Source organism: Oxyura jamaicensis, chromosome 13, assembly GCF_011077185.1.
Source record: "Oxyura jamaicensis isolate SHBP4307 breed ruddy duck chromosome 13, BPBGC_Ojam_1.0, whole genome shotgun sequence".
Taxonomy (NCBI): Eukaryota; Metazoa; Chordata; class Aves; order Anseriformes; family Anatidae; genus Oxyura; species Oxyura jamaicensis.
This window is the reverse complement of record NC_048905.1, coordinates 9,207,399-9,232,900: the sequence shown is the minus strand read 5'-3', so window position 1 is coordinate 9,232,900 and position 25,502 is coordinate 9,207,399. Positions and strand designations below refer to the sequence as shown.

Below are 25,502 nucleotides of genomic sequence, written 5' to 3'. Positions count from 1 at the left end.
GGACAAAGCGAGCTGCTGTTGGACGCCCGGCGCCCCCGGGGGGCTGGAGTTATAAGGTCTGTGAGGTGCAGAGGGGCTGGTGTCAGAGAACTGTGTCCCTGCATGGAACGGGAGGCAGTGCAGTGACCCTCTTGCTGTTTTTCCCCACAGGCTCCTGATGGTCTTCCCCCCCTGCCTGCAGAGGATGCTGTGAAAGAAAGCAGATTTGGACAAAGCGAGCTGCTGTTGGAAGACAGAGACCACCTTCAAGGGCATTCCAGAACGCCACTGAAGTGCCAGGTGGCCTCGTGGTCCAGCTTCTCCTGGCTGTGACCCAGCAGCTACGCAAGGCATCGCAAGGCAGCCGTCGGACGAGCGCTGACCAGAGAGCGAGGTACCTTGTTATAATCCCTCCCACAGGAATGTTGTCAATACTGGGGTACTTAGGGCATTTCCTCCATCACAGCGTGTTACTGTACCTGTTCTACCAAGGGAGCGCTTCAAGGCCATGCTAGCGTTAAGACAGCATTTTTCGTGAGGAAACCCAATCAAAAATAATAGTAACTGTAAGAAAAGGTATGCCCCATACCACAGTGCTGGGGGAGCGCACACACCCTTCGCTATCACTCCACACACACAATGAATTGAGACAGTATTTCCTCCACAATTTTTATTTTAAATTACAAAGGATGTTGCATACATTGATGAATTTGTATCTGAATAGAAGTGCTAGGGATCAAGGGTGACAGAGTAAACAAAGTCAATAGTTTAATTGTGCCTCTTTTCAAAGAAAAGAAAAAGAAAAACTGCACAACTATTAACCAACATTAAACATTGCAACTCTTAACAAATCATGCTGTTAACAAGGTAAATTTTTCTCTAACAGAGACAAGACTTCCATTAAGTTTTTCTGAGCTCCAGTTGGAAGTAGATTATAGAGTATCTAGGCAGAACAGGATGCCATGTTTTGCTTAAAATGCCTTTTTTTTTTTTTCCTGTCAATCACCTACCACGTGCCATCAGCCTCAGAATTCACCGAACCACAAATACTGAACAATGACAAATTTTACTTCAATGTTTTGGGCAGGATAGAAGATTCAAATAAGAATGTATGAATACCCATTATTGTAAGAAAATGGGTAAAATTAAATACTACTACTAGGTTCTGTTCTTAATCAAAAGAGTTTCAGAGGGTGGAGTGTGCCAAATCCAGTCCAGTTTTCCATACTGTAGCTAGATAACTCAACTTTGACATTCAGACACGTAACAAATATTCTTTAAAAAAATCTGTGAAAAACAACTCAGAACACTGATGCTATCTAAAATGACTGGAATTTTATTTTATTTATGAAAAAAATATGTGTGGCTTAAAATAGCTCTCATTCCACATTCAGCTCCACTATTCATTAGAAAGACAGTGAATGCATAGTCAGTATTTGTTCTCATGGAAGTTCATGAATGTCTAGGAGGCTGAGGATTGTAACTCAGTGTGCACACGCACCTTATCATGCTAAAAGCACTGAGGGAAAAACATGGCATATTGAGAAATGTAAATTGTAGAAAGACAGAGATATTTTTGTATACTGCAAAGAAGTTAGAGCCTAAAAGTGCCATCTTTCATTAATGATATTTAAGAATCCCAATTTGTATTGGGATATATTAAAGAGTGGTGTTTTCTCAACATACTAATGCCCTTAATACAGTTACAAGAAGAATAGTCATTGAAGCAGCAACTGTTTGAAATGTACTTCACACAATCCCTGGGGTAAACAAAATAAACCAGCTCTGCGCAAGGCTGTGTCAATAAGCCAGGATGCTAGCCACATCTAGCAGCACACTTAACTAGGTGATTCCAACTGAAGCTTCCAACTTCAAAATAAAGTATCATCATGATTAGATGCATTATTGAAATTCAGGTCTCAAGGCCAATACAGATTCTAACATTCATGGTACATGATTGGGTTATGCCTCAACAGGATTTCAGGAAGACTAGCAAGCGAGTTTGAGGAACAGAATTGCATTTGCTATTTCTGTTAAAGGCAACTTATATACAACCCTTTGAAATTCTCCTGACAAAGCCTTTTAGAGCTTTAAAAAATAGCTATGTTTAAATGATTTATGTCAAAGAAAAGCACACCCATTCTTTACAGTTTGTGAAGAAGCTGTTTTATTAATGAAGGCAAATACCAGATAAATACTTGGGGGGAGGGATGGGATCTTTTTCAGATAAAATAAAAAATGACACCACTGTATTTCAGAAGCGTCTGGTTGCTTTTAGGTTAGTTAAAAGACCCTTCATCCATTTCAGATTTTTTTTTTTTTTTTTTTTTTTTTACTTTTTCCTAGCCTTCTTTTTCTAAGTATGGAAAAAGTCTGCTATCTATAAAGGATTAGGAACTGAACACAGCTGAGCCTGACTCTCACATCAACTTTGCAGCAATGCAACTTCATTAAATCACAATGATTTCAACTGGTATGGTAAGAAAATCCAGCCAGTCCACACCTAAACACAGTTTTAGTAATAAGTCTCTCTCATCCAAGAAAAGAACTCACCAAATATCAGTAGATGTGTTCAATAAACCCTAAAATAAAGTGTTAGCAAAAAGGGGTTTAGGGCTCAAAATGCCCTTCATAAGCACCCCCACATTTTGCAAGGCCATTCAAAAACTGTTCTTCCATATAAATAGAAAATGACTGCTATTGAGAGAAACTAAAATAGATCTATCCAAACTCTTCTTTTATAGTTCTGATTCACTTTAGGAAGGGTTAGGTTTGAGGTGTTCAGGGGAATGAAAAACATTTAGTTCTAGATGTACAAGTAAGGCACAATATAAAGCCACATCATAATCTGTAATGAAGGAAGTAGGAAAGGACAAGAATCATACATGGTACAGTAGAACAAGCAGTCCATCAATTCAAAAAGTGTGGCACCTAAGTTCAGACCAACGAGATTTTAACAAGAGCAGTTATAACAGCATGCTTTTAATATGGAAACAAATTCTAGAGAATCCAGTGTATCAGAAAAAGGAAGAGCTTTTGTTTGTATTAAATCAAGAGTATGTAATTGTTTTTGGATATAGGATTAAAAGTGAATATTCACAATGCCTACACTCAGAAACAAACAAAAAGAATCCAGGACTTCATTAAGATCCACATACCATGTATGAACACTGAAAATCTTTAGAAAATGGCCTTCTCTAAAGATCACCCAAAAATGCATGCCACAATTGCCAAAAACAGAACATGTACATTTGTTGGTTTTTATACCCTTATAAGATTTTTTTTTTGTGATAAGTATACACTAAATGTATATATTTTAATGACACTAGAGGAAGCAGATTGTTACTGGCATTAAAGTACAACCATTTCTAGACGGTTTAAATGCCACAGAGTCCCCTGGTTAAAATGTAAAGCTGCACAGCTTGCCTATGTCACCTTTATGATAAAGTTAAACCAGCAAAAGGTCTTATCTTTACTCTACATTTTACTGCCAGGTTTTATTTATATCAAGTATCGCTGCAGCATTCTGACCAGCCCAGAGTTAGCAGCAAGTGGCAGGAATCATATAAAACGCTTTTTTTTTTTTTCCTTTTTAAACAAAGTGCTTTTCTAAGATATACATACATATAAATAGGTACAAAATAAAGTGTCAACATTAAAAAGCTCAACTATTCAAAAGCTTTAACTTAAAATAATACATAGAAAACACTGAAATGCAAAGGTATGGAATTCACTAAAGATTCAAAGTCTACTTTGAAATGCTAGACCAAAATCATATTCTGGTTTTCAGACAAAAATAAAGAGCTATAAAGTTATATTTGCCCAGTATTCCTGAGCAGTAAAAAAGGGACTTTTTAATACCTTGTCAGTTTAATTTGTCATAAAAGTTTTTACCTGATTGCAAGACTGCTCTCTTAATATTTAGAACTGCTGCCTTGTCTACACAGTTTTGATAATAGCATAAAGGACCTCTCCTACCTGAGCAGTGTGTTAACACTACTCATCAGAAAGGAACAACAGTATTTAAATCTTCGTACAGACACGGCCTTAACTTCACAAGAGACATTCTTTGTTGAGGTTTAATGGGCAGTATGCATCTCTGGAATAACTGTACATTGGCAATGCTTATAATAGGAATGCATCTGACCCACTGTGTAAAGCAGCAGCCAACTCTCACCTCACCCTAAGAGCAACAACAAAAACACCTGAAACAAAGACACCCAAAGTCCACTCAATTTGTGCAAATCTTAAGTGGATTTACAAAGTTTTGCCTAAATTGCCCTGGGTATTTGTTCAGTCTTGTGAAGGAAAATCTTTCTGTACAGCTCAGTAGTGGTATTTTGGCCTCCTCCCTTTTGAGTCTTCTAAAATACTTAGATACAAAGTCAGCCGTGTGCATGCTCATCATAAGTATGTGGCAGGATTGCCACCTTCATCTGCGACTCTTACTGCACTATTACCAATTCAGACTTTTTTTTTATAGTAGAAGCTTTGATATAAAAATAACCTACGTATAAACAGAAAGGAATCACAGTACAAACAAAGACAAACTAGAAATGAAGTGGAGAAATTCCCCAAAGGGAGTGGGGAGAAAGCCTTCATGAACTTTTGCATTTTTTTTCAGCAGCTACATTTGAAAATATTTGGTATTTCTATTTTCAGTAAACAGTGTTTTGTCATCGTTAAATAGGGAGAGAAAGAACAGGGAGGAAAAGGGGGTCCATGAAACCAGAGAATGATCTTGCCTTGAGATAAAGGACTTTCATCAAGGGCTAAAGCTTTTAATCTGTACGTTAACACTGACTACAAAGCCAACTCTTATTAGCAGAAGAGCAAATAAGAACTCTGTGTTAATATTCCCCAATCATAGAAACTACTGAATTAACAAGAATAAGTCACGTATAAGTTTGAAGAAGCTAGTTTTGAAATACCTGTACAAAAATATAAAAGTCTATAAATTTTTTTTTTTGTTTTGTTTTGTTTGAAGCCTGTGTTGATCCTTGGAAACATCACATGCATAATAATACATAAACTGGAAAAGTGGCAACTAAGGAATTAGGTATTTGTAGCTCTTTTTTCTCTTTACATATATACACATTACAATAAAAATAATTTTATTTTGGTTGTTTGGAAGTATACTACAACAAGCTAAATATTTCTTTTTAAATTCTCAAAGTTGAAAACTATTTTACCAATAGCTTACTAAAATCCAAATATATTAAAATCTCCTACAGTAAGTGCAGAGAAAAAAGATTTAAAGACTCCGAGACGGCCACCAAGTTATCTACCATGGAAGCGAACTACAAGAACAGCAAAATAATATTGTTATGTATGAATGCTCCTTCTGTAGATAATTGGACCCAAACAAAAAAATTCACAGTTCAGTAAGATCCCTAACCCTGACCTTTAATTTTTTTTCTTTTTTTTTTTCATTTGTTTTTTTTACATTCAGTACAGTATCATATAAGCTGTGCAAAACTTTACTTAGACTGGCAGTTCGCCATATCAGTTGCATTTGTCTTTGGTACAAAAATAAACAATCGCATTAATGTGCAAGTATTTGTTTTCTTCCGGCCAAAGTACCGAAATTGAGTTTCTAGAGCCATCTTTTATACAATACATAGACTCTGTGGCATATATCTACATTTTCAACATATTCCTATATACATTCAAAAATTTTAAGAGCTGGAACAAATACATTAAAACCTATAATCTCACCATCTGTACATCTTGTTTTCTCCCCTCAGGGTTTTCTTCATACAAAACTTTACCAGCTTATACTGATAGCTCTCCCCCCAAAATACAAGGCACAAAGAATATACTTTTTTCTCTTGCTTGCACAGACATTTAAATACTATATTAAGCTTAGAAAATTAAAGTCTTATATGGCACACTAGCTCTAAAGCCATGTGTGCTACGTACACGTTAATGATTGCAAAGAAACCTTACTGTGTTTTTTTTTTTTTAAGAACAAAGAAAACCCAATTATTCCAAAACAAACAAATTAAAAAAGAACAAAAAAGAACAACAAAAAAAACCTCCTAAAGTGACAGCTTTACCAAAAAAAAATGCTTCCTCTTATTTTGCTTGGAGCATAAACCTGCCACAGTGTCTGGCATATGCTAAAAATTTTTACTAGCAAAAACATGTTTTTGCTTCTAAAATAAAAGTGATAAGTCTGGTCCTAGATAACTTAATTTTAAAAAGAATCCTCAAGTCTGTATTTAATCTTAAAGCAGCTTTAGAACTATCTAGTTTATGCTCCAAAAATGCTATTAAGCATTTTATATCATGCTGATTGGTTTACTACATTGTTATTTAAAAACAATGAAACCTAATTGTAAGTGTTTACATAATGCTAAACTGACATGCAGACCAGAATGCAATTTACAATGAAATACTTGACAACACAGGAAGAATCTGACCGATGAGAACAGGTGAAATCACGTCTTAAACTTTTGACATCGGTATTCGTAACCCTACAAGGCCACCCGTTGGGTCTCCTTCTGCAGTCTTCTCTAAAACTTGATTCACAAATTCTGATGTTTGTCCAGCTACAGGCAGTCCTAAAAGCAGAGGGTAGTAAAATGGACTGTCAGGTTAATATTAATTGCACTTATTTGCACGTTCCTGTAAGTAACAAAGCCAAAGAACATTTTGTTTAGTAACCAAGCAAAAGGCTTGGTTACAGCTGTAATTACGAAATGCTTCTTTCTTTTCTCTCTGCCACAAATCGTTTGCAATCTAACATACTGCAGATGACACGTCTCTTCACATATATTCAAATACATTAGATTTACTGCTTACCAAGTGTATCTTTAATGAGTACGTTCAATCTTTGTTCCATGTTGACTCCTCTATCATCTTTAGGCACCTGCACTCGATTAACGATTTCTTGTTTAATGGAGTTGATCACAAACAGTAAATTATCTGCAAAGAAAAAAATGGGATTAGATTTACACCATGTTCCCCCCGGAACAAGAGAGATGCTTATTTGTCCACACACTGTTAACACAGACTTGCCTTAAGAACACAAGAAAAACTAACATGTGAAGAGTTGTATTTACCATATTCTGTGTTGAGACCCCAGAGTTTTACTTTATTGGCTTCATACTGGGCTTTCTTCTTTAGTCTACAAGCCCTATAGTAAGAAGAGTGGAAGAATTAGAACATTTTAACAAATGTTCCAGAATACTAAGAGCATCTGTTTCACTTAGCCACACCAACTTATCAACCAGTGCTCCCAGAGCTTTGACAAACGAAATCATGTATCTACTCACTCACCTCCACTGAAAGCACACTGCTACCTGTATTTGGTTACATTTCACATTTGCAGGTTTTACAACTGCAATGATCATTAGCACTGCAGCTAAGACAGCTTCCAGTGGAAGTATATCATTATCTATCTAGTCCCTATCTAGTAGGGACCAGGCAAACTACATCTCCATAGAGTCACTTGTCCTGCTTTTTGATTAACAGGTAAAAAACCCATCAACAGGGATTGCCACAGTGAAGCAGGATCTCGAGTCCAAAATTAGGCGTACTTGTACAGCACTAGTAATGCAAATGTACTCATCCAAGTAGCGTGAGCAAACATATACCTGGAAGCCAGTTTGTTCTTTTCTTTTCTTGACCGTGGTCTGGCAGTTAAGGGAAGTTCACTGACTGGCGTCAGGTCACTGATCACCTTATTCAGTTTCCTCAGTTCATTACCGATCTGTAGAAGTTTTTTGGGATTGGGAGTCAGGTCTTCTACATCAGTCCTCCGTGACTTCTTTGCTGCATATTTTCCTGTTTTGAATATGCAGAAAATTGGGTTGGGAAGCGACACAATATGTACACAAACCTGTGAGAAAACATTCTTAAATATGTATTATTTTTGGTGCAGTTTAAGTTCCTTTGTTTGTTACAAGAGAATGGTCTGGCATCATGTGATCTCTGTGGCCTTTCACAATAGAGCATTTCCAGACAAACTGCTCTGTACAATTCATATTATATCCAGATCAGATAAGAGCAAATACTGCTGGCTGGGCTAGAAATGTATTAGATGTGATGGACAGTATGCACACAACTGTGCTGAAAAATGTACATCACAAGTTCAAACCCAGTCATTTTGCCCCAGCTGTAACTTGCTAACTCCTGTGTTCAGCCAGCATATTCTCTTGCGACACTCAAGCTGATGAAATTCCTCAATAATCTTATTCTGAAAGCTCGCTGTTAAGAAGGATTTGAGAGGCCTGGTACCAGCACGATCTTCATTGATATCAAGCTTAAATAACCCACATAAAGTTCAGCTGATCCTTTTTAGATGTATTTGAAGCTATTTAAGAGCTACTTTTATGGTGGAAATGCACATTCAAGACAAAATCCTTATTCCTCGAGATTTTCTGCCACTGCTACATGTCTTAAATGTCAGTTAGTACAGATACTTACATGAAAATGTTAATAAAACTGACAAGAACTGCTCCAGAAATATTGATCAGGGAGATGACAATTCATCTGAGGTAGCAGATGACCTTGGTACATGTGTAATACAAAAATCCTGCATGTGTAATATCCTGTAGCTGCTGGAAGTTAACTAGTGTTTGATCCTATAAATCCCTTGCATACACAACTCACTGACTTAAAGGGCACTTGCTCCCACCAGAGTCTAGTGAGACTGAATCCTCAAAAATAATTAATGAATTTATCTGTAAGTAAAATAGAAACATCTTTTTGTTTAACAGAAGATAAACTGCAACGTTAAAGATAATTTTCAGTTGTAAAGAAATATTAATGTTAGAGCCAGAGAAATTGGTTTAATTTTGTTCCTTCAAAACCACAACCAAATGGAACAGCCTACCAAAGAGGTCCTGTGACAAGAGAACAAACATTATTCCTTGTGTGGTTTGATCTCAGTGGTGTTAGTCATGTTTAAAGTACAGCAAGTTAGTAATCAAAAAGTCACGGGAATGAAAGACACAGTTATTGAATCAATTGGTCTAAGTTTCAGAAAGGGCATTTTAAAGAAATAGTTCATTCACAGAAAAGTAACTGCTTCACTGTGTTGCCTTCACACCGGTTGGAGAAACATATAAGGAAGAGCAGAAAGAGACAGTTACACCTTATCATCTGCCTGTCCTTTAGTTCACATTGTAGTTAACATGAACTTTGCATCTCAGATCACTTGCTGCTTACTTGAACACAAGCAAGACTGATACTGTCCAACAGCTCCAAGGAGCACGTATCAGCCACGTGCCCTACCGCTGCTGTTTACAGTGTCACACTAAGAAAATTCTGAGCTCTTGGGGTTTCCACTGAAAGCTACTGGAAGTTACAATTCCCAATTCATCCATCTTCCTCTGGAAGAAACCACACTGAAAGTTACTACTGTACGTTCACTGTGCCCTCCTTGGACACAGCACAGAACTCTGCTAATTAAGCAACAGACTTGCAGTCTTTTAAGGATTTATTTCCATGGCCAAAATGCAGCTCTCTGCCATTTCACATACGGGAATTTGGCTATTGACGGTGTCAACATGAAAGCCATTCACTTGTAACGAGGACTCTATCCTTACCATGATGGAGACCATTCTTCTGATACATGTTACTTGGTAACGTATCTCGATTCCACTCAGATGGCCTCAGCATCCTTTCTTGCTGCGATGTTGTTAGCTGCTCACTGTACTCCCAGAAGTATCTTCGCTTGCCTCTTTTTCGAGAGGATATTGCAGTCATTTCTTTTAAATCCTCCACAGAATCATTTTCATACCCTAAAATAATGCATTGCATTGTTTATATAATGTTAACAAGACTATTTCTAGCCTTTTAACTGCAGGCTGAACGTTCAAGGTAAGCACAAAAAGAGAGACAATGGCTTGTTTCATGTTATCTAATCTACTTGGTTTTCACCCTCAACTACTACTGGGTATTTGCTTTAAATCCAGGGATAGGCACTGAGCTAGTGATGGTGCTTCATCAACTGAATAGAGACAAATTATTTATGCACTGAAAGCTCCTTTTGGTTCTTTGACCCCTTAAGCTCTATTGCTCTTCTCCCCCACAATCTCACTTCTGTGGAGTATGGACAACAGCTGTTGGAGAGCGTCCCTCCACTTTTACAGCCTTCTCCAGTAGTCTGCAGGAACATAATCCTAACTCTCCTCCACATTTTAATTAATCTTCAATCGAAAAACATAGATAGAGAAGTGGATAATAACAAAGATGGATTAGCAAAAGCCTAATAAATAAAGCAAAATTACTGCTCTACCTTGAGTTTAAGTACCTTTGGGAAATAAATCAAACCATCCATCTCTATTAGACTGTAAGAATGGGGCTCTGTTACTAGGACAATGACCCAAAGTCCGTAAGAAAAGAACAGTGAATTGAAAGGGTTTGGACACAAGCTGTTCAATCTCTTCTTCGCCTCTTCAGTAAGTACAAGAGAAATTATCCCCAGTAACGCTACAAAATAGTTTAGAGGTGTATTACAATGCACTTAATATAGCAAACTGTTCTTCAAGTACATGGAAACTATAATGATATATCCACATTAACTGTTCTTCAAGTACGTGGAAGTTATTAATGACATATCCACATTGCATAAATGTTTAGACTCTAACTATGTAAACACAAAATACAATTTTTAAAATTCTACATATGCTTTAGAAAATAAATAAAAGTTGTACTAAGGTTAAAAAATACTGCATCACCTTTGGACTAAAATGCTGTATCACACTTCATATTTAATTAAAAAAGAGTAGATTTCAAAACACCTTATACACCAACAAAGCTTAGAGAAAACCCAACCACTGACCGGACTGTAAGCTTACAAAGCCTTGGGCCCATATGCTTGAGCTCTGCATCATCTTTTAACAACAGCACAAAGAACGCCTTCTTTATTTTAAAACAGTCCATTCAATTAATCTGTTTTCACTTGAAAAAACATTTGAAAGACAAAAACCAAACTTTCTTGTTTTGGTCTGACTCTCATCTCATAACCCAATGTATGAATAAAAGTTAGATACACGGAGGGATGTAAAGTTCTAAAGTTCTTAAGTTCTGTTTCTAATCATGCCATCAACTCGTTTACTTTGGTTCTTTGGTTTATTAAAAGGACAGTATTTTAAAGGAAAAATCAAATGAAGCATGCTTTAAAGAACACGTTTTTTCTTATATAGACAAAGTGATTATGGCAAATTACATTAAATATAGTTTCAAATACCATAGATATTTTTAATTATACTTTCCTTTGACCCAAATGCTGTTTGACATAAATACCAAAATACTCTTTAAAGAAAATGCACCTTACTTTCCACTTTAAAATCACGTCAAGTTATGTAACTCATTATACAGATAGGTATAAATTCAGCCTATCTTCATGATAAGAAGGAATTAAGCCAACCAATGAAAACAAATTTCTTTAATAGCTGATGTGTACAAATGTAAAACAAGGTTAAAAACAAGACTTCCTGTTTGCTTATTTAAACCATAATTAAGCTGGCAATCTAAATTATGTTGACTTAATGCATCCTGCCTTGCGAGTCTAACGTTGGCCTGCCATCATTTTAGAGTTATGTAGAATAGAACAATGTCCTAACGTAGTCTGCAACGTACAGCAGTGCGAAAGATGCGTTTAGCTTTTCTGTATTGTATTAAACTTCACTGAATTCTCCTCCTAGCAAATATCATACAGCAGTCTCACTTTCATTGTCGAGCTTTTAAGCAATCTGTAAAGGTTCTTGTATTTACTTTTCAAGTCCCTATCAAGTCACTCCTAAAAGTCTTTGCTCACATCCCTTACTAATTTTAAGTTTAAATCCTGTAATTTAAACCAAGAAAGACAGAGAACAGCATAGACATGACTTCTGCATTTAACAAGATTAAAAGCAAAAATAACCCAACCAAAACAAAACCAAGAACACCCTTCTCTGAAACCACTTAATCATAATGACTTCTGTAAAACCACTTATGGAGCCCTCTTCCTCCAGCTGATGGTACAGGTGCTCAAACAGGCAATGCAACTTTAAACAACCTCTGTGTCTCTACATGTACTTTTCCCTTTAGTTCTCTCTTCTCCGGTACTACTGAACACTGAATCAATTGTTGCATCTTTCCTTTCTGGAATGTCTTCACTACTTGATAGCAAAGCAGTCATTTACAAATATTTCTAGTAAATGAGATAGATAAAATACACTAGAAATGGCAAAAAAAAAAAAGAAAAAGAAAAAAAAAAGTGCTGGAACAGATCTGGGCTCCTAATTCCCATAATAAATAAGCTTTATAGGAGACCAAAATTGCTAAATCTGTATTCTGGTTACAATAAAAGCATTGGTGAAAGCCAGTCACATTTTCAGTTATATTCCCAAGTCCCTGAAGATCACTACGGCTAAGTACTTCCTCAGACAACACTGACTCCAATGCTTTAAGAAAGCATATCACACGTTCCCAAAACACACGTGAAGAAGAATAAACAAAAGCAAACTGTATGTAAAGTATTAGAGGGTCAGCAAATACAAAGTTTTTGTCCTATCTTCACTTTTTTTATGAACAGATTTTGGTTTCATGGAAACTCTGGAAGGTTAAGTTCATTTAGAAGCCTTTTCCATAGAATTTACCTTTACTGTAAAGTTTTGTTTTGTTTTTCAAAAAAAGGCAACACAAAGTATGAGTGACAGAACTGAAATACCCAGAGATATGATCTCCTTATATATTAAAAAATACGTGTTGATACTGTTTTTTAATATCACTGTACTGGAGGTGAATGGCTTCATTGACCTGTAGCAAGCTTGCAGAAGCCCATTTCCTCAGTTCCTACGCTGCACCATATAGCTGCATTTAGAAGGTGAGAGCTTGTCAGCAAAATCTGAACAAACAACAAGCAGTTAATGTAATTCCACCAACTGAAGTCCCAGCATTTTAATACAACATCTCTTTTTCAAGATAACCAGGCTTTCTGTGCAACATACCTCTGTGGGCTGCAAAGCGCTGTGTAGTACAGCAGTCATTACAGAGCTTTAATAGCTACTGAAAGCCTCGGGAAGTAAAGGGAGTTCAATTCAGAAGATGGGAGGAAGCGATTTTAAAATGCTAATAAAAATGTGTTATGCACATGAAAAAGTAACATAAAGGGCACAGTGCTTAACAAGTTTAATTCCAGCTCAGGAAATCTACTTAGAAAATAATTTAATCTCAGAGTTCAGTATGACAAACAACAGCATGTTTTATAGAAGCTGCTGTTTTTAAAAGGGGAGAACTTCAGCTGGTTTTCTTCTCTCCCAGAGCTACATACTGCCATATGTCTGAACACCTTAATTCTTATACTCTACTACAAAGCACTTATAAACCATGAATACTATAATACTCGCTACAATTAACCTAATACTTGGTTACAGTCCTGTCCCTGTAGATTTTCTTTTTACAGAATCTTACCACTCTGTTACCTTCTGGATGAAGGTTGGTTCTTATTTTTGTTGTTAATGCTCCATTTCTACTTGCAGACCCACTAAGTGTAACCGTTGAAAACCACCAAGAAATAGTTCTATTAGTTTCAGTGGTAGGTATTATGTGGATTCTATGGAAAAATATACCTACAGTAGCACTTAAGTAATTATGAAATGGTTTCACTTGGGCTACAATTTCATACCAGCTATCAAGAGGTACAACTCTGGATAAATTCAGAGCACAGCCCTAGAAAGCTCTGCACATCCTATCATTCATTAATCCACAAAAGGGGAGATATCAATTGCATGTAGTTGCTCTATGACCTCAGGCTCCACGCTTGCTTTCCTCTATTGTCTATTAGCACTTTTGAAATATGACCACCATTTATCCTTTTTTTCCCCAGAACAGGGAAAACACAGTCCTTGTACAGTTTTCATTAATTACATTTTGAATAGCACTTAGCAAGTCAGGGATGAATGTTCAGAATTTAAGACCAGTGCTGTTCATCTGTAATTAGAAAGCATTCTAAAGCATTCTTTCTCTCCTGGCAGACAAATCCATTAACCTTAATGTTAATAAGCCCCAACATTGCAGGTACCTGGTTCTGAGAAAGTATCGCTGATGTCATCGTCTTTATCATCCTCATAATCTTCTTCCTCATCGTCATTTTCAGAGAGCTCATGCTCACTGCCAAATCCTTCATCGTGGTCCTCATCTTCAATATCTTCCTCATCCTCCTCATCTTCTTCAGGGTCTCCTTTGGCTGACTGCTCACCCAGACTGTCCGTTACAAAAAGAGAATAGTTATGCTCTTCTTTCTTCTGTGAAGAATCCGACACCGATGTGCTGGCAGACAGACTGCTCTCCCCCACAATTAGTCCTGTGGTTTCCTGGGGTGGACTGAGGAGCAGTTCTTGAGTCTCTTTAAAAGGCAAAACAGGAGGTGTACTGTGACTATGTGGGGACTCTTTCCTTTCTTGTCTCTTTGCTACGGCACCACAGTAACAGGTGTTTTCTTTTGCTGCATCTGCATGTGTTTGGCTCACCACTGGTCTGCTCTGTGGTAAAGGATTGATCTTTACTTTTGCCTTTTTAACATAGTCTTTACATTCAACATGAATGTTCACCTTTTCATTATTGTACACATTGGTCTTCACCGTGATTTGTGTACTGGAAGCAGGCTGAGTTGCAGGCTTGCTTGCCTTCTGAACATAGTCCGATAGAGGTGCCTCAGCCTGAACGTTCTTGGAGGAACAGACCGGGGCTGCTGCTCTACTTGCAATTTTTTTGCCAGGTAACAGAGAATTTAAAGAGTTTTGTTTTACACTAAAGAGCGAATCAGGGTAATAGAGTGAGTCTGAAACAGGTTGGGAGTCCTCGCTGTTAAGCTGAGCCAGCGTCGGTGTTTTGCTTATCACCTCTTCATCTTGGTATGGGCTTGAAAAGTCATCAAGGCCCAGATAATCCACCTCTTTTGTTCCCCAGATGTCACAGCTGGTTAGTTTAGTGTACTTAGTTAAGTCTTCACAGTACGTGTCCCACTGCTCCCACTTGGAGGTGAGAGCAACTTCTTTGTCCAGGATGTCCGTAAAAGACTCGAAGTTCTCAAGGTCTTTGCAGTCCTCCATTGAAAGCAGGTTGTCTCTGGAGCTTTGATGGTAGTCCATTTCTCTGTCCTGTGCATTGTAAGACATGTTAAAACGGAGTTAAAAAACAAAAAACAAAAAAGGTATCAAATCACATCTGTCATCTACTTAAATTCATATGGTGAATCACAGGCAACATGTTCTAGTTTCCATTAACCTAGGTCAAACTTTGATTTACAGAAAGCGCTTAAGTTTACCAGCCCCTGGAAAACCTCCTTCTAGGCCGATCAGTTAACAGTGAACTACCTTTCTCCTCTGACACAGGAAAAAATCATGAATGCTACTGTCAACAGCTCATGAGACAACTTGTATTTTGCTTCCCTTGCATTCACAGCTTGGGTGAAGTAGCATATAGCTGCTCTTGCACAAAAGATGGTTTGTAAGGAAGAGTCTGAAGCACAAAGACGTAAACACCAACACAGCTCCACATGAGACTTGTATATCAAGCCTCTCCTGATGGCCAGCTGTAACAAGCGTCTACTGAAGAAGCATTACATTTGCTGGCCAAGCAGTTAGGCTCTTCCCTAGGCAGTGGCAAGCGGTAACGAATAATCCTCCAGCGTTCTTGAACAAATACACCTTTATTACTACATGAACTCAGGGTGTTAGTCAAGGAGCGGGATGCATGCACGCACACAGAAAGATGACCTACCAGTTCATACATGAAGTCTGGATCTGAACTGCTTGCCAAGAGATCTGTGCTCATCAGAGTCTGCTCTGAAAACACATGGCTCCGAAAGGCGTCCCCAAAAGGAGGGTCCATTCCACTCACACTGGGCTACAACAAAATTGATACTGAATATTGAAGCGTGCTACAAAAAAGCATATTATTTACTTCAATAAAATATAAGAGAGTTGTCATTTCATCCAAGTCTCTGAACTTGTGTTATACTTGCATCTAGAAGGTTTTTACCTACAGATAAGTACGTCATTTCTCAGAGTGAGGGAATGCTTTCAGAGCAGCTAACAACACACAGCTCTTAATCAAAGGACACGTTTGTATTCACCATATGGCTGCAAAAGCATTGCTCATTCATTCTATTTGGTTGGTTTGAAATTCTCACATGTTTGCCAAGTTCAGGGATACATTAGGCATTTGTAGAAGAGCAGAGTGAGTTACTGGCAAGATCCAGGAATATCAAGAGGACTACATGCCTGCAGGGCCTTCACCCTAGTACACACCATTTTGTACCAAAAGCAGCACTAGCTGTTTTTAGAACCATTAGAACCTGTAAAACTTCTGAGATTGTAACAATAGCAAAAATTATTATAACGAAATCAAGAGTATTATCTCTCTCAAGAACAAACCAGAACTTTGCAAAAAAATAAAACATTATGCAGGATGACTAGGCATGCAGGCAAAAGGCAGCACAGCCTTCTGCAACATTTAATGCCAGACCTCTATTTCTCTTCTAGACAAACTCGCCTTGAGGGTTGGGAAGGGAGAAACACTACTGCTGAAAGTCACTCAGTGTGCTGATGTGTGAATCACCGCAGTAATAAAAGGCTGCTCTCCAGGCATTCACCCTCATCAAGAAGACTTTGCTGATTCTTGCTGTGTGAACAAATACAGTACCAAGAGCAGAAATACAGCTCCCACCACAGATACCACCAGGGTCCTAAAAAACATAAACCATTCAGTCTCTTTTAAATTCTTTCCGCTGATTCAAGTCTACCAGGACCCTGAAAATATATACCATTTAGTCTCTTCTAAGTTCCTCCTGCTGATGCCAGACAAATTTGCTCTTACATTTTTCCATTTTTTAAACAAAGAAGCAAAATTATTTGCAGAAGCAAATGCAACCGTTACATTTCAGACTTACCTGAGGCATTTCCAAGCCCAGATTACCCAAATCCAATTCCAAACTTCTTCTTTTATTCACTTTTAGATTCCTTTCCAGCTTTACTTCAGTCTCAGTGAGTTCACACAATCCATGCAATGATTTTTTTCCTTAGGATAACTTCAGTTCACCCTTACGGAGCTTTTCTGTTTGTAGATCTCTGTGTAGAATAAATACCAAGGAGGTAAGTATTCTGTCACCAAAAACAACAGTGCTTAAAAAACAGCCAAAGCAAACTAAAGACAAAATTTCTCCCTGAAAAGTGATTATTCCTCATGCTAGAATGTACAGCAAATTTCTTCCCGTCAGTTTTCTCCAAATGAAAAGCCACTGATGCTACAGAACAGAGCTCCTGTGAAAACCTTTTTGGCTGAGTTACATTTTGTTGCCTTTTTCCTCACTACCTAAACTGTGCACTCCACAGCCATATGAAAAGAAAAGCCTGCCTAATTGGAACAATAACTAGCATACCGCTGGGCACACGAAAAGAAAAAACCTTTATGACTAATATAACAGAGCCAATGAATTCTAAAAATGTTTCAGACAAATGTCCCAAAATACTAGTTTCCAAATAGACAGTACTACTGTTTTAGGAATATCTCCTCCTTTCCTTAGGAGTTGAATCCATTCAGCTTCAGATAAGATTATATCAATCACTCATATAGCAGCATCTAGTGGTAGAGGGATTACAGCAGGTACGCTCACTGTCCGGAAGTATAGGAAGGGAAGACACAGACTTGCCCAACAGAACAACTAAGGAACAGGAATTATATATATATGCACATATATATATATATATATATTAAATTAAACCTAATTAAAATAAAATAAAAAAATCCATACTATCAGGCCTTAGTATCTAATGTAGCTGCCTTCAGGGAGGCTGCTTTCTTATTGTCTAGCTTTCCCGGGACATCCCTACCCCTATGCAGAATGTCTCTTTTAGAAGAAAACGCTGTTAGAGAGGCACAATCCAGAACCTGAAGCATCACACAGTTTTTCAGCATTATCAGTGAAAATACATTTGTTTCTCTGACCAGAATTCTTCACTCGGTGTTGCTCCTAAGGCAGTTTGGTGCAATCTGCTCGGAGTGTTTATTCTCTTGCTTTGAAAAGCACACAGCGAAGTTGAAGTGTTCTCCTACACTCAGGAGCCTCCTCCCACCAGCACATGACAGCAGATTATTCCTGCTTTCACATACTCTCTCAGCTAGTTTGTTAAATTTAGCATATATGTTGTCAAACTGAGGTAAAAACAGACATTGTTCAAAGAATTCTTCAGTCATCAAAACATACTGCTTCTCAAACATCAGCTGGAGTATAAAGAAGAAAACAAAAGCTGCAAGTCCAGTCATGCACAAATTGCAGTTCTCAATAAAACCACGCGACCGCTGCCAACCCCAGCCGTTCCCTTGTAGGGTCCTGCGTCAAGTAAGAGCCAGCGCCTTCTGAGAAGATTTTCCTTCCGCTCTAAAACTTCCAGGGAACTCCTTTTACTTATCTGAAAGTGACATTTAAAAGCTAAGTCTGAGTCCCAGGGCAACATGCCTAAACAACCCGTCTTCCTTCACACAGGGAAGACAACACAGCAACAGAGCTGGTCGTTCCTAAGCCGGTAAGTTTGGCATGGATGACAAATTCACTTTTTGGCCTTGCCTAATGCTTTAGAAAGGGCCTGGTTTTTAAAAAACAAATAAACAATGTTCACACAAAATGGAAGAGGTGAGAAAGATACCATCTTTAGTATCAGTCTAAGCATTAGTGTTGTCTTTCTTTCTGTAGAGTTGCAGAAGGAGATGTCTTTTTCACTGGCATAGCAGATTAATACTTCCTGGTGTCAGCACCAGGACGCCACCCGCAGCATCTGCATTCACATGGAAGTTCTGCCACTGCACGGTATAAAGGGGAACACAAGCAGTTTGCTTCTTCTTTACCAGTTAGTTCATCCTTATGTTTCTGTCAGAACACACCGGACGTAGAACGTCCTGAGTTGGAAGGGGAATACAAGGATCAAGTCCAACTCCTGGCTCCACAGAGGACCACCCCAAAATCAGACCCTAGTCAAATACACATATGGAAACTTAGATGTAAACCCTGAACTGCCTGCAAAGGAAACTTTGTAGACTTTAGTTGAAGCCCAATTTTTACAGAATGTATCATCAGGGACAGTCTCAGCTCAAGGCTGAGTTTGAACAGAAGAGCACAGCTGTTGCACTATCTGCAATGGACACAGATTTGAATGAAGTGAAAGATCTGTGGCAGAGCTCAAGAACGGCAATATAAGAATTACTAAAAATAGACACAGCAGGAATTTCTACTTCAGGACAATTTCCATTAATGCCTTACATTAACCTCTCCCAGACGCAGGGATCCACAGGTGAAATCCCTCAGTTGCCTCACAGCGGCTTAACCGCAGGTGGAATACGGCGCCCGGGGCGCTGGGCAGGGTGCCACCGCTCCTTTTGGCAGCAGCCCGCAGTGAAATCAGATCACGGTGATTAAGGAACCAGCCCCTGAGCTGGTTCTGTGGCTGCAGATTGAGTCATGTCGGCGTGGAGCTGCACCCCTGCCCCTGAGAAAAAGGTCGCTCACCAACTTGGGCGAGACATCTGAGAGCGATGACATTCATTGAACGTTGAAGAATTTGGGGTACATATATACGTTTATGGCATACATACACACACCGTTGATGTTTGGATAAAAGTAACCAAAAACTGCGTTGTAAGAGTTAACAATTCCTTAATCTAAGGCAAAATCCTACCAAAAACCCTCTGCATGTTTACTCACTGATTGAAAATGCGCATCAGTAATAGTGTAATAGCATCCCAAGGCACCCGGGAAGCCTGAACTTCAAACACCCTAATGGCAGGCTCATTACAGGACATTACTGATGGAGCAGCGCATTTGAACTGGCAGATAGCAGGACCTAAACTCAAAACATGCAGCATTAAGGAGACAGATGGCACTTACCATGCATGTGCCATTTCCCCAGACGAGTAAAAACCCTTCTGCAACAATACATCACCTCCAAAGAAGCCCCTACGAGAGAAAAACCTACTCTGCCAGTTTACAGCCTGACAAGTCTGAAAGTCTTCCCCAGTCACCTGTACGAATCGTTTGTGCTGCAGTTCTAACTGAAGTTGCTATTTCTGTCTGCATTCAGATGTATTTTGTACAATTCGAAAAGCACGCGGAGCACAGCCGTACCATTTTACGGACCGCACAGTGCCTATTATCACAGCAGCCCAACGCTCCTTACAGGCACGTTAGGTGCACAATTACGCTTTTCATGGCGGTGACTGTGCATCGTACAGCACGGTTTCTCAAAGTCACATTTTTGATGCAAACAGTAATAATGAAAGCATGTCAGGGGAGCCTGTCAATACTAAGCCTCCAAAGCCAGGGTAAAACATTCAAAAAGCTACACTCGTTTTCAGAGAAGGCGCAAGACCGATGCCACATGCTTTAAAAGAACCTTTCTGTACCGCGTGCTGGTTGCTGTATCTGGATGTTTTATAAAGCAGTACAGTTAGAGGTGCAATAAGCACTCCTACGCTTCTCTTAATTTTTTTTCCTTCCACGGTTTGTGCCAATTTGTTTCCTATTACAGAACATAACTCTGTTCAGTGCAGTCTTCAGGCACAGAACGTATTTTTCTTAGTTTTGTTTCTCAGTGTAACATTCTGTTGGTGTTTTTTCTTCCTTCTACATTAATCTTCAATTGTTAACCAGACTTAAAAACAAAACAAAACGAAAAAACAACCTTTTACTTTTCTCCCCCAACATAAAGTCACTCAGTTTTCTTTCCTTGCTTTTGTCTATTTATTTATTTAGTAGCGGGTGAATGAAGATAGTCCTGTAAAAGGTCTTCTTCCTCTGCTTCCACCCACTATAGCATTGTTCCCCTGCTCACCCGAAGTTCCTCTACCTTCTCAGTGAGGTTTTTGTGTTAAGCACCTCAGACATTATACGTTTTGCCTTCTCCATCCTGAGAGCAAACACCAGCTGCCTATGGCATCCAGATCCTAGGTTCGACAGAGTGAACCGAAGACACAAAGATTGTTTCACTTCTTTTAAGCCTCTTCCCTTCAGGGGACAGAAACTGCTACTTCGCTGTCATCGTTCCCTTTCCTCTGCTGACCTTCCCTATAATTTTATTCTTCAATCCTACTTGCTGAGAGCAGACGTCAGGATCTGGAAGCGATACCACCAAAGACCACCTCTGGGCTCCAACCACACATGCAGCACCTCAGGCAAAGAGCGGATAAAACTCCAGAAGGAACACAGTAGCGTATTTTCCTCTGAACTACCATTCCCTTTTACATCAGTTCCCAGTAGCTAACTTTGGAGGGCTGTTCCACATCAGCATGGCTGCATAAGCAACTAAGCAGATGCAACTAACTGAGCACTATACAAGAAGCAGAAAAGTGCTTTAAAAACCAAAACCAACAGCAGTGCAGCTACATATTTTATAACTGCACCCAGAATTGTATTTTGCCATTAGAAGCACGAGCTTTTCTGTACATTCTGGAGCAAAGACTGAGGTTTTATTATTATTTCAGTGCCCAGAGTAGGAAATGTAGCATGTTAAACTTATTAGAACTATACTAATATACTTCAATTAATTTAAAAAACTTTTAATGGTTAAAATATCAATTGTATTAAATTACCACTGTAGAGTTAGGAGAGTTGTTTGCACAAGACAATTCGCAGTAAGACTAACATTCAATTTTTTATTTTTTTTAGCTTTTATTGCCAGAAATCCCCCCTGAAATGGGGTGCCATCAAAGCCACGACAGAGAACAAAAGCAATGCTAGAAAACAATTTAAATTACCATCTCCAGAAATATTCTACCTCCCTACACAATGGTTGTTTCTATTTTTTTTTCCTGACACTGCAAGCCTGAAGAAAAAAAAATACTTCTCCAATGCCTGGAAAAATGTATCTTAGGATGAAGTGAATGGTACAACCTAGTCTACTTCTACTTCATACTGTAAAATTGTGTTTTCTTAGACTTTTGTTAGGAAGGGGTTATCAGCACGGCACACTTCAAAGCCAGCCAAGAAGAGGACCCTACTGTCCTTCAACTGCTGAACTTGTAAGTGAAGGTTAGTCAGAAAAAAGTCAAAAACTCCATCAGTTCAGAGTTAAAAAACAGTGGAAGAGTTCAAAATCATCAGGAAGATGGTTTTTCTTGTAATAATAAAAAAGAGAAAGTATTATAGCAGGGTTTAAATCTAAACATCAGTTTTCCAGAAATTTTCTGGCTTGATTTTCAAGACAATACCAACTTTCAAGCACTTCTTATGAAGCGCCAAATATCCTTCATAAACTTGTATTTCAAAACATGATTTAGTTAGATTTCACAAACCACTTAACACGGACAAGCAAGTCACCTGAATCTAAACCCGTATGCATTTATTTATACCATGCCATATCAGGTTATTAGTCAGACAGAAACTTCTATTTATTCCCCATTAATTCCTATTAATTGTGAAGAGACTTCAAAGCATTTGTGCACAGAAACTTTGGGTATTCTTTCTTGGAATTTTCATTACTTAGAAAAATACGGCAAAGATGCTCAGTGGCCTGATGCCTCTGTGGCAGATTTCTCTTGGCAGTAGGCAACACTGCACCAAACACACAACTATTTTTTTGCTCAGGTCAACTCATGGCTACAAAGCTCGTGGCTCCGAGCTGCCCGTGCTATTTATGCCCGTAAGAAGTACTACCGCTGAGCACTGATATTTCTGTGAGAAATCTTTCCTGGTAGAAGTACCAACCGAGCTATTTTCCTTATGTAAGTTTGATTCCTTGCTGAAGTTGCCAACAATGAAAACTGACTCAGCTTCTAAGCACCTGCCCCTCTGCAATTCCCTGTATGTAAACACACACTCGATTATAATTAACTTTCCCCACAAGGATGCTAAGAAGCCACTTGGCCAAGAGACTTTGGGCCAAAGGCTAACAGCCTAATTTTAAAAACATTTTAAATATTTGAAAACTCCGTCGGACTGATTGCGTTTTGCGGGTTTTGTGTGGGATGGTTTCAACAAGCGACTCCCGGCCGGCGCAGAGAGCAGCCGGTCTCGCAGCTCCGCATCCCGACGGCTGGCAGCGCTCAGCCTGGAGCCCTGGGACGCCTCCGAAAGCGCCCGCGCCTGTACCGGAGCGCGGCACGGCCCCGGCCGGGCGTTACATCCCCTCTGCAGCCCCGGCAGCTCTGGCACACCGCGCCGGGGCACCGAGCGGCACCGGGGACGGGCGGCACGGGCACGGGGGGGGAACCAAAGCCGTGGATGGGCCCCGGGATGGGTACGGGACGGGTACCGGGCGCCCCGCGGCCGCCCCGGCCCCCAGAGGCCGCCCCCGCCGGGCTCGGGGCAGCCCCGTGCCCACCACACCTCCCCGCCAACATGGCCGCCCCACCGGGCAGCGCCGAGCGCAGCCTAGCCCTGCCACCACCGCCCCGCCCCGCCCTCCGCGCCCGCCCATTGGCTCGCGTCTCCTCGCCGCGCGCTGCCATTGGCCCCCTCGCGTGCCGCTCAGCCGCTCAGCGGCTCTTTCAAGCTTGGCTGAGGCGACATGTAAACAAACCCCCTTCCGCCGCGCCGCGGGGCAGCGCCCCCGGCCCGCACCGGGCCCCGCGCCCCGAGCTCCCCCCACGCCCGGCGGGCAGCGAGCCGGGGGCTCCCCCTGCCCTGCGGGGACCGCCCCCCATCCTGCGGCCCTCCCGGAGACTAGGGACGGCTGGCACCCATCCACCCACCCACCACTCCCACCGGCAAAGCCCCGTCCCCGCGGGCTGCCTCCGACCGCCGGTGCAGCTCCGCGGCCCGCCGGGGCGGCTCCACACAGCTCCGGGGGTGAGCAGGGCGGGCCCGGCCCCCGCCGCGGGTTAGAGCCGCCCCCCCCGGCTGCAACAGGTGGAAAGCGGGGAGCCCGAGAAGAGGCAGCGCGGCGGGGCGGCGGCGTCCCGGTGCACGACTCCGCTCGGCAGCAGCGCGGCCCCCTCACAGCGCTCCCGCTGCCACCGCTCCGCCCGGCGGGGCCGGCGCCGTCCCGCGGCTCCCTCACCCCGCACCGCCACGGGCTGCCGCTGCCGGGGGCACGCCGCTAGCTCGCCGCCCCCTCCCGCGGCACAGCCCCGACCCGGGAGACGCGGGCAGCCCCTCGCCGCCCGGAGCAGCGGCACAGCCACACCCCCCCGGCTGTGCAGCCAGGGGGCGGCGGGACTGCTGCGGCTCCGCTCCCAGCCGCTCGGCCCCGGCACTCGGGGAGGGGTGCTGGCGGCCCTAGCCCTGCCCAGTGCCCGCGGCCCCCTCACGGCCTCCTCCTCCCCGCCGGGCCCCTTCCCACAGGGATCCCCCCCCTCCTCCCGCCTCCTCCCCGGGGCGCAGCAGGCGGCCGGGGCCGCCCCCGGAGCTGGGCGAGGCCGCGTCCCGGCGCCACCGTCCCCCCGCGTCCCGCACTCACCGGGCGGCCGGGGCTCAGCAGGGGGCGCCGCCCCGCGCGCTGCGGGCCGGACCCTCCATGCGGCTGCGGGTTTGTTTTGTTTATGTCCCTTCCTGACGGGTTCCCGGAAATCGCGTGACTCGCCCCCCTCACGTGAGGAGGGCGGGAGGGAGGGGGAAGGAGGAGCCGACCGAACACCGCCCGCCCGTCCCTCGGCCAATAGGGTGCCGCCCCGAGCTGGCACGTGACGCGGGAGAGGCGCGCGGGGGGGTATTTAAGGCAGGGTGGCGGGCTGGTGGCCGGCAGAGCGAGGAGGAGGTTGGGCGGGTTGGGTTGTGCTCGCCTCGGCTTCCCGTCTGCTCTGCGGAAACGTTCCCTGGGAAAGGCTTCGTGTCACAGGGGACGGATCTAAGAGCCCTGTTCGGCTGTGGGCGCAGTTTCATACTTACAGCATTCGTCCGTGCAGATACCTCCTCAGCACTGCCTTGAGTTTGTGCTACTGCCTACAGCTACCCACAGGTGGTCGGCCTCAGTTACTCACAAAACATGAAATTACTAAATAAAATAAAAGAGGCCCAGCCTCTTATCCTGCCATGTGTAAAGAACTTTTTTTTGTTGTTTTCTTTATTTTTGCAACTCACCCATCTTACCACCATTGCTCCCCACTATACCTCATAGCTGGAAACACAAATAATGCCCTTATCTCTTTCCACATGTTGATAACGCAGCTCTGCGAACAAGGGGCCAGCCACCCACCCCGGCAACTCATCCTCCTCAGCCCAGGAAAGTCAACTTCCATAAAGTCTTCGGAGCAGCTTCCTGTGCAGATATTTGCATTTCCCAAACAATACTGACCAAAACAGTTAAGAGCACGCAAAATGACACCAACACTTTTCTCAACGGGCTGTCAGGTTATGACTTAAAGTCTTCAAGACTTCACTGTGGAGTCAGTTTCTTTAACCCTCTTTTTTCTTTTTAAACCTCTGAAAATTACCAAAAAGCACCAGGAGATCAGTGTTCTGCTGCAGATCCAGGCTATCTACGTCAAGCACTAGCAAGCTTCTCTCATACATATTTTAATATTCTGCATCCTCTCCTGTTGTCACAAAACAAGAACCTGTCACAGGCTTTGATACCTGCGTTGTTTGTTAAACACAG

At 41.4% G+C, this 25,502-nt stretch overlaps 1 protein-coding gene across 1 annotated transcript; it reads right to left on the bottom strand.

Moving 5' to 3' along the window:
- Positions 1 to 734: 734 nt before the first annotated feature.
- On the bottom strand, positions 735 to 24,507 carry CREBRF (CREB3 regulatory factor). Its single transcript, XM_035338389.1, has 9 exons — positions 24,366 to 24,507; positions 16,871 to 17,048; positions 15,700 to 15,825; positions 14,000 to 15,077; positions 9,537 to 9,731; positions 7,581 to 7,770; positions 7,047 to 7,120; positions 6,787 to 6,909; positions 735 to 6,545 (listed from the first exon to the last, which is right to left on the bottom strand). The coding sequence occupies exons 2-9, from the start codon at positions 16,877 to 16,879 to the stop codon at positions 6,430 to 6,432; spliced, it is 1,911 nt and encodes a 636-aa protein (XP_035194280.1). The 5' UTR covers positions 16,880 to 17,048; positions 24,366 to 24,507; the 3' UTR covers positions 735 to 6,429.
- Between the last annotated feature and the right edge of the window lie 995 nt (positions 24,508 to 25,502).

Excerpts from the sequence above, each read along its gene's own strand:
- CREBRF (XM_035338389.1), bottom strand. Across the intron at positions 7,771-9,536 it reads GAAGAATGGTCTCCATCATG|GAAAATATGCAGCAAAGAAG; the intron begins GTAAGGATAGAG and ends TATTCAAAACAG. Across the intron at positions 6,546-6,786 it reads ACTCATTAAAGATACACTTG|GACTGCCTGTAGCTGGACAA; the intron begins GTAAGCAGTAAA and ends CTCTGCTTTTAG.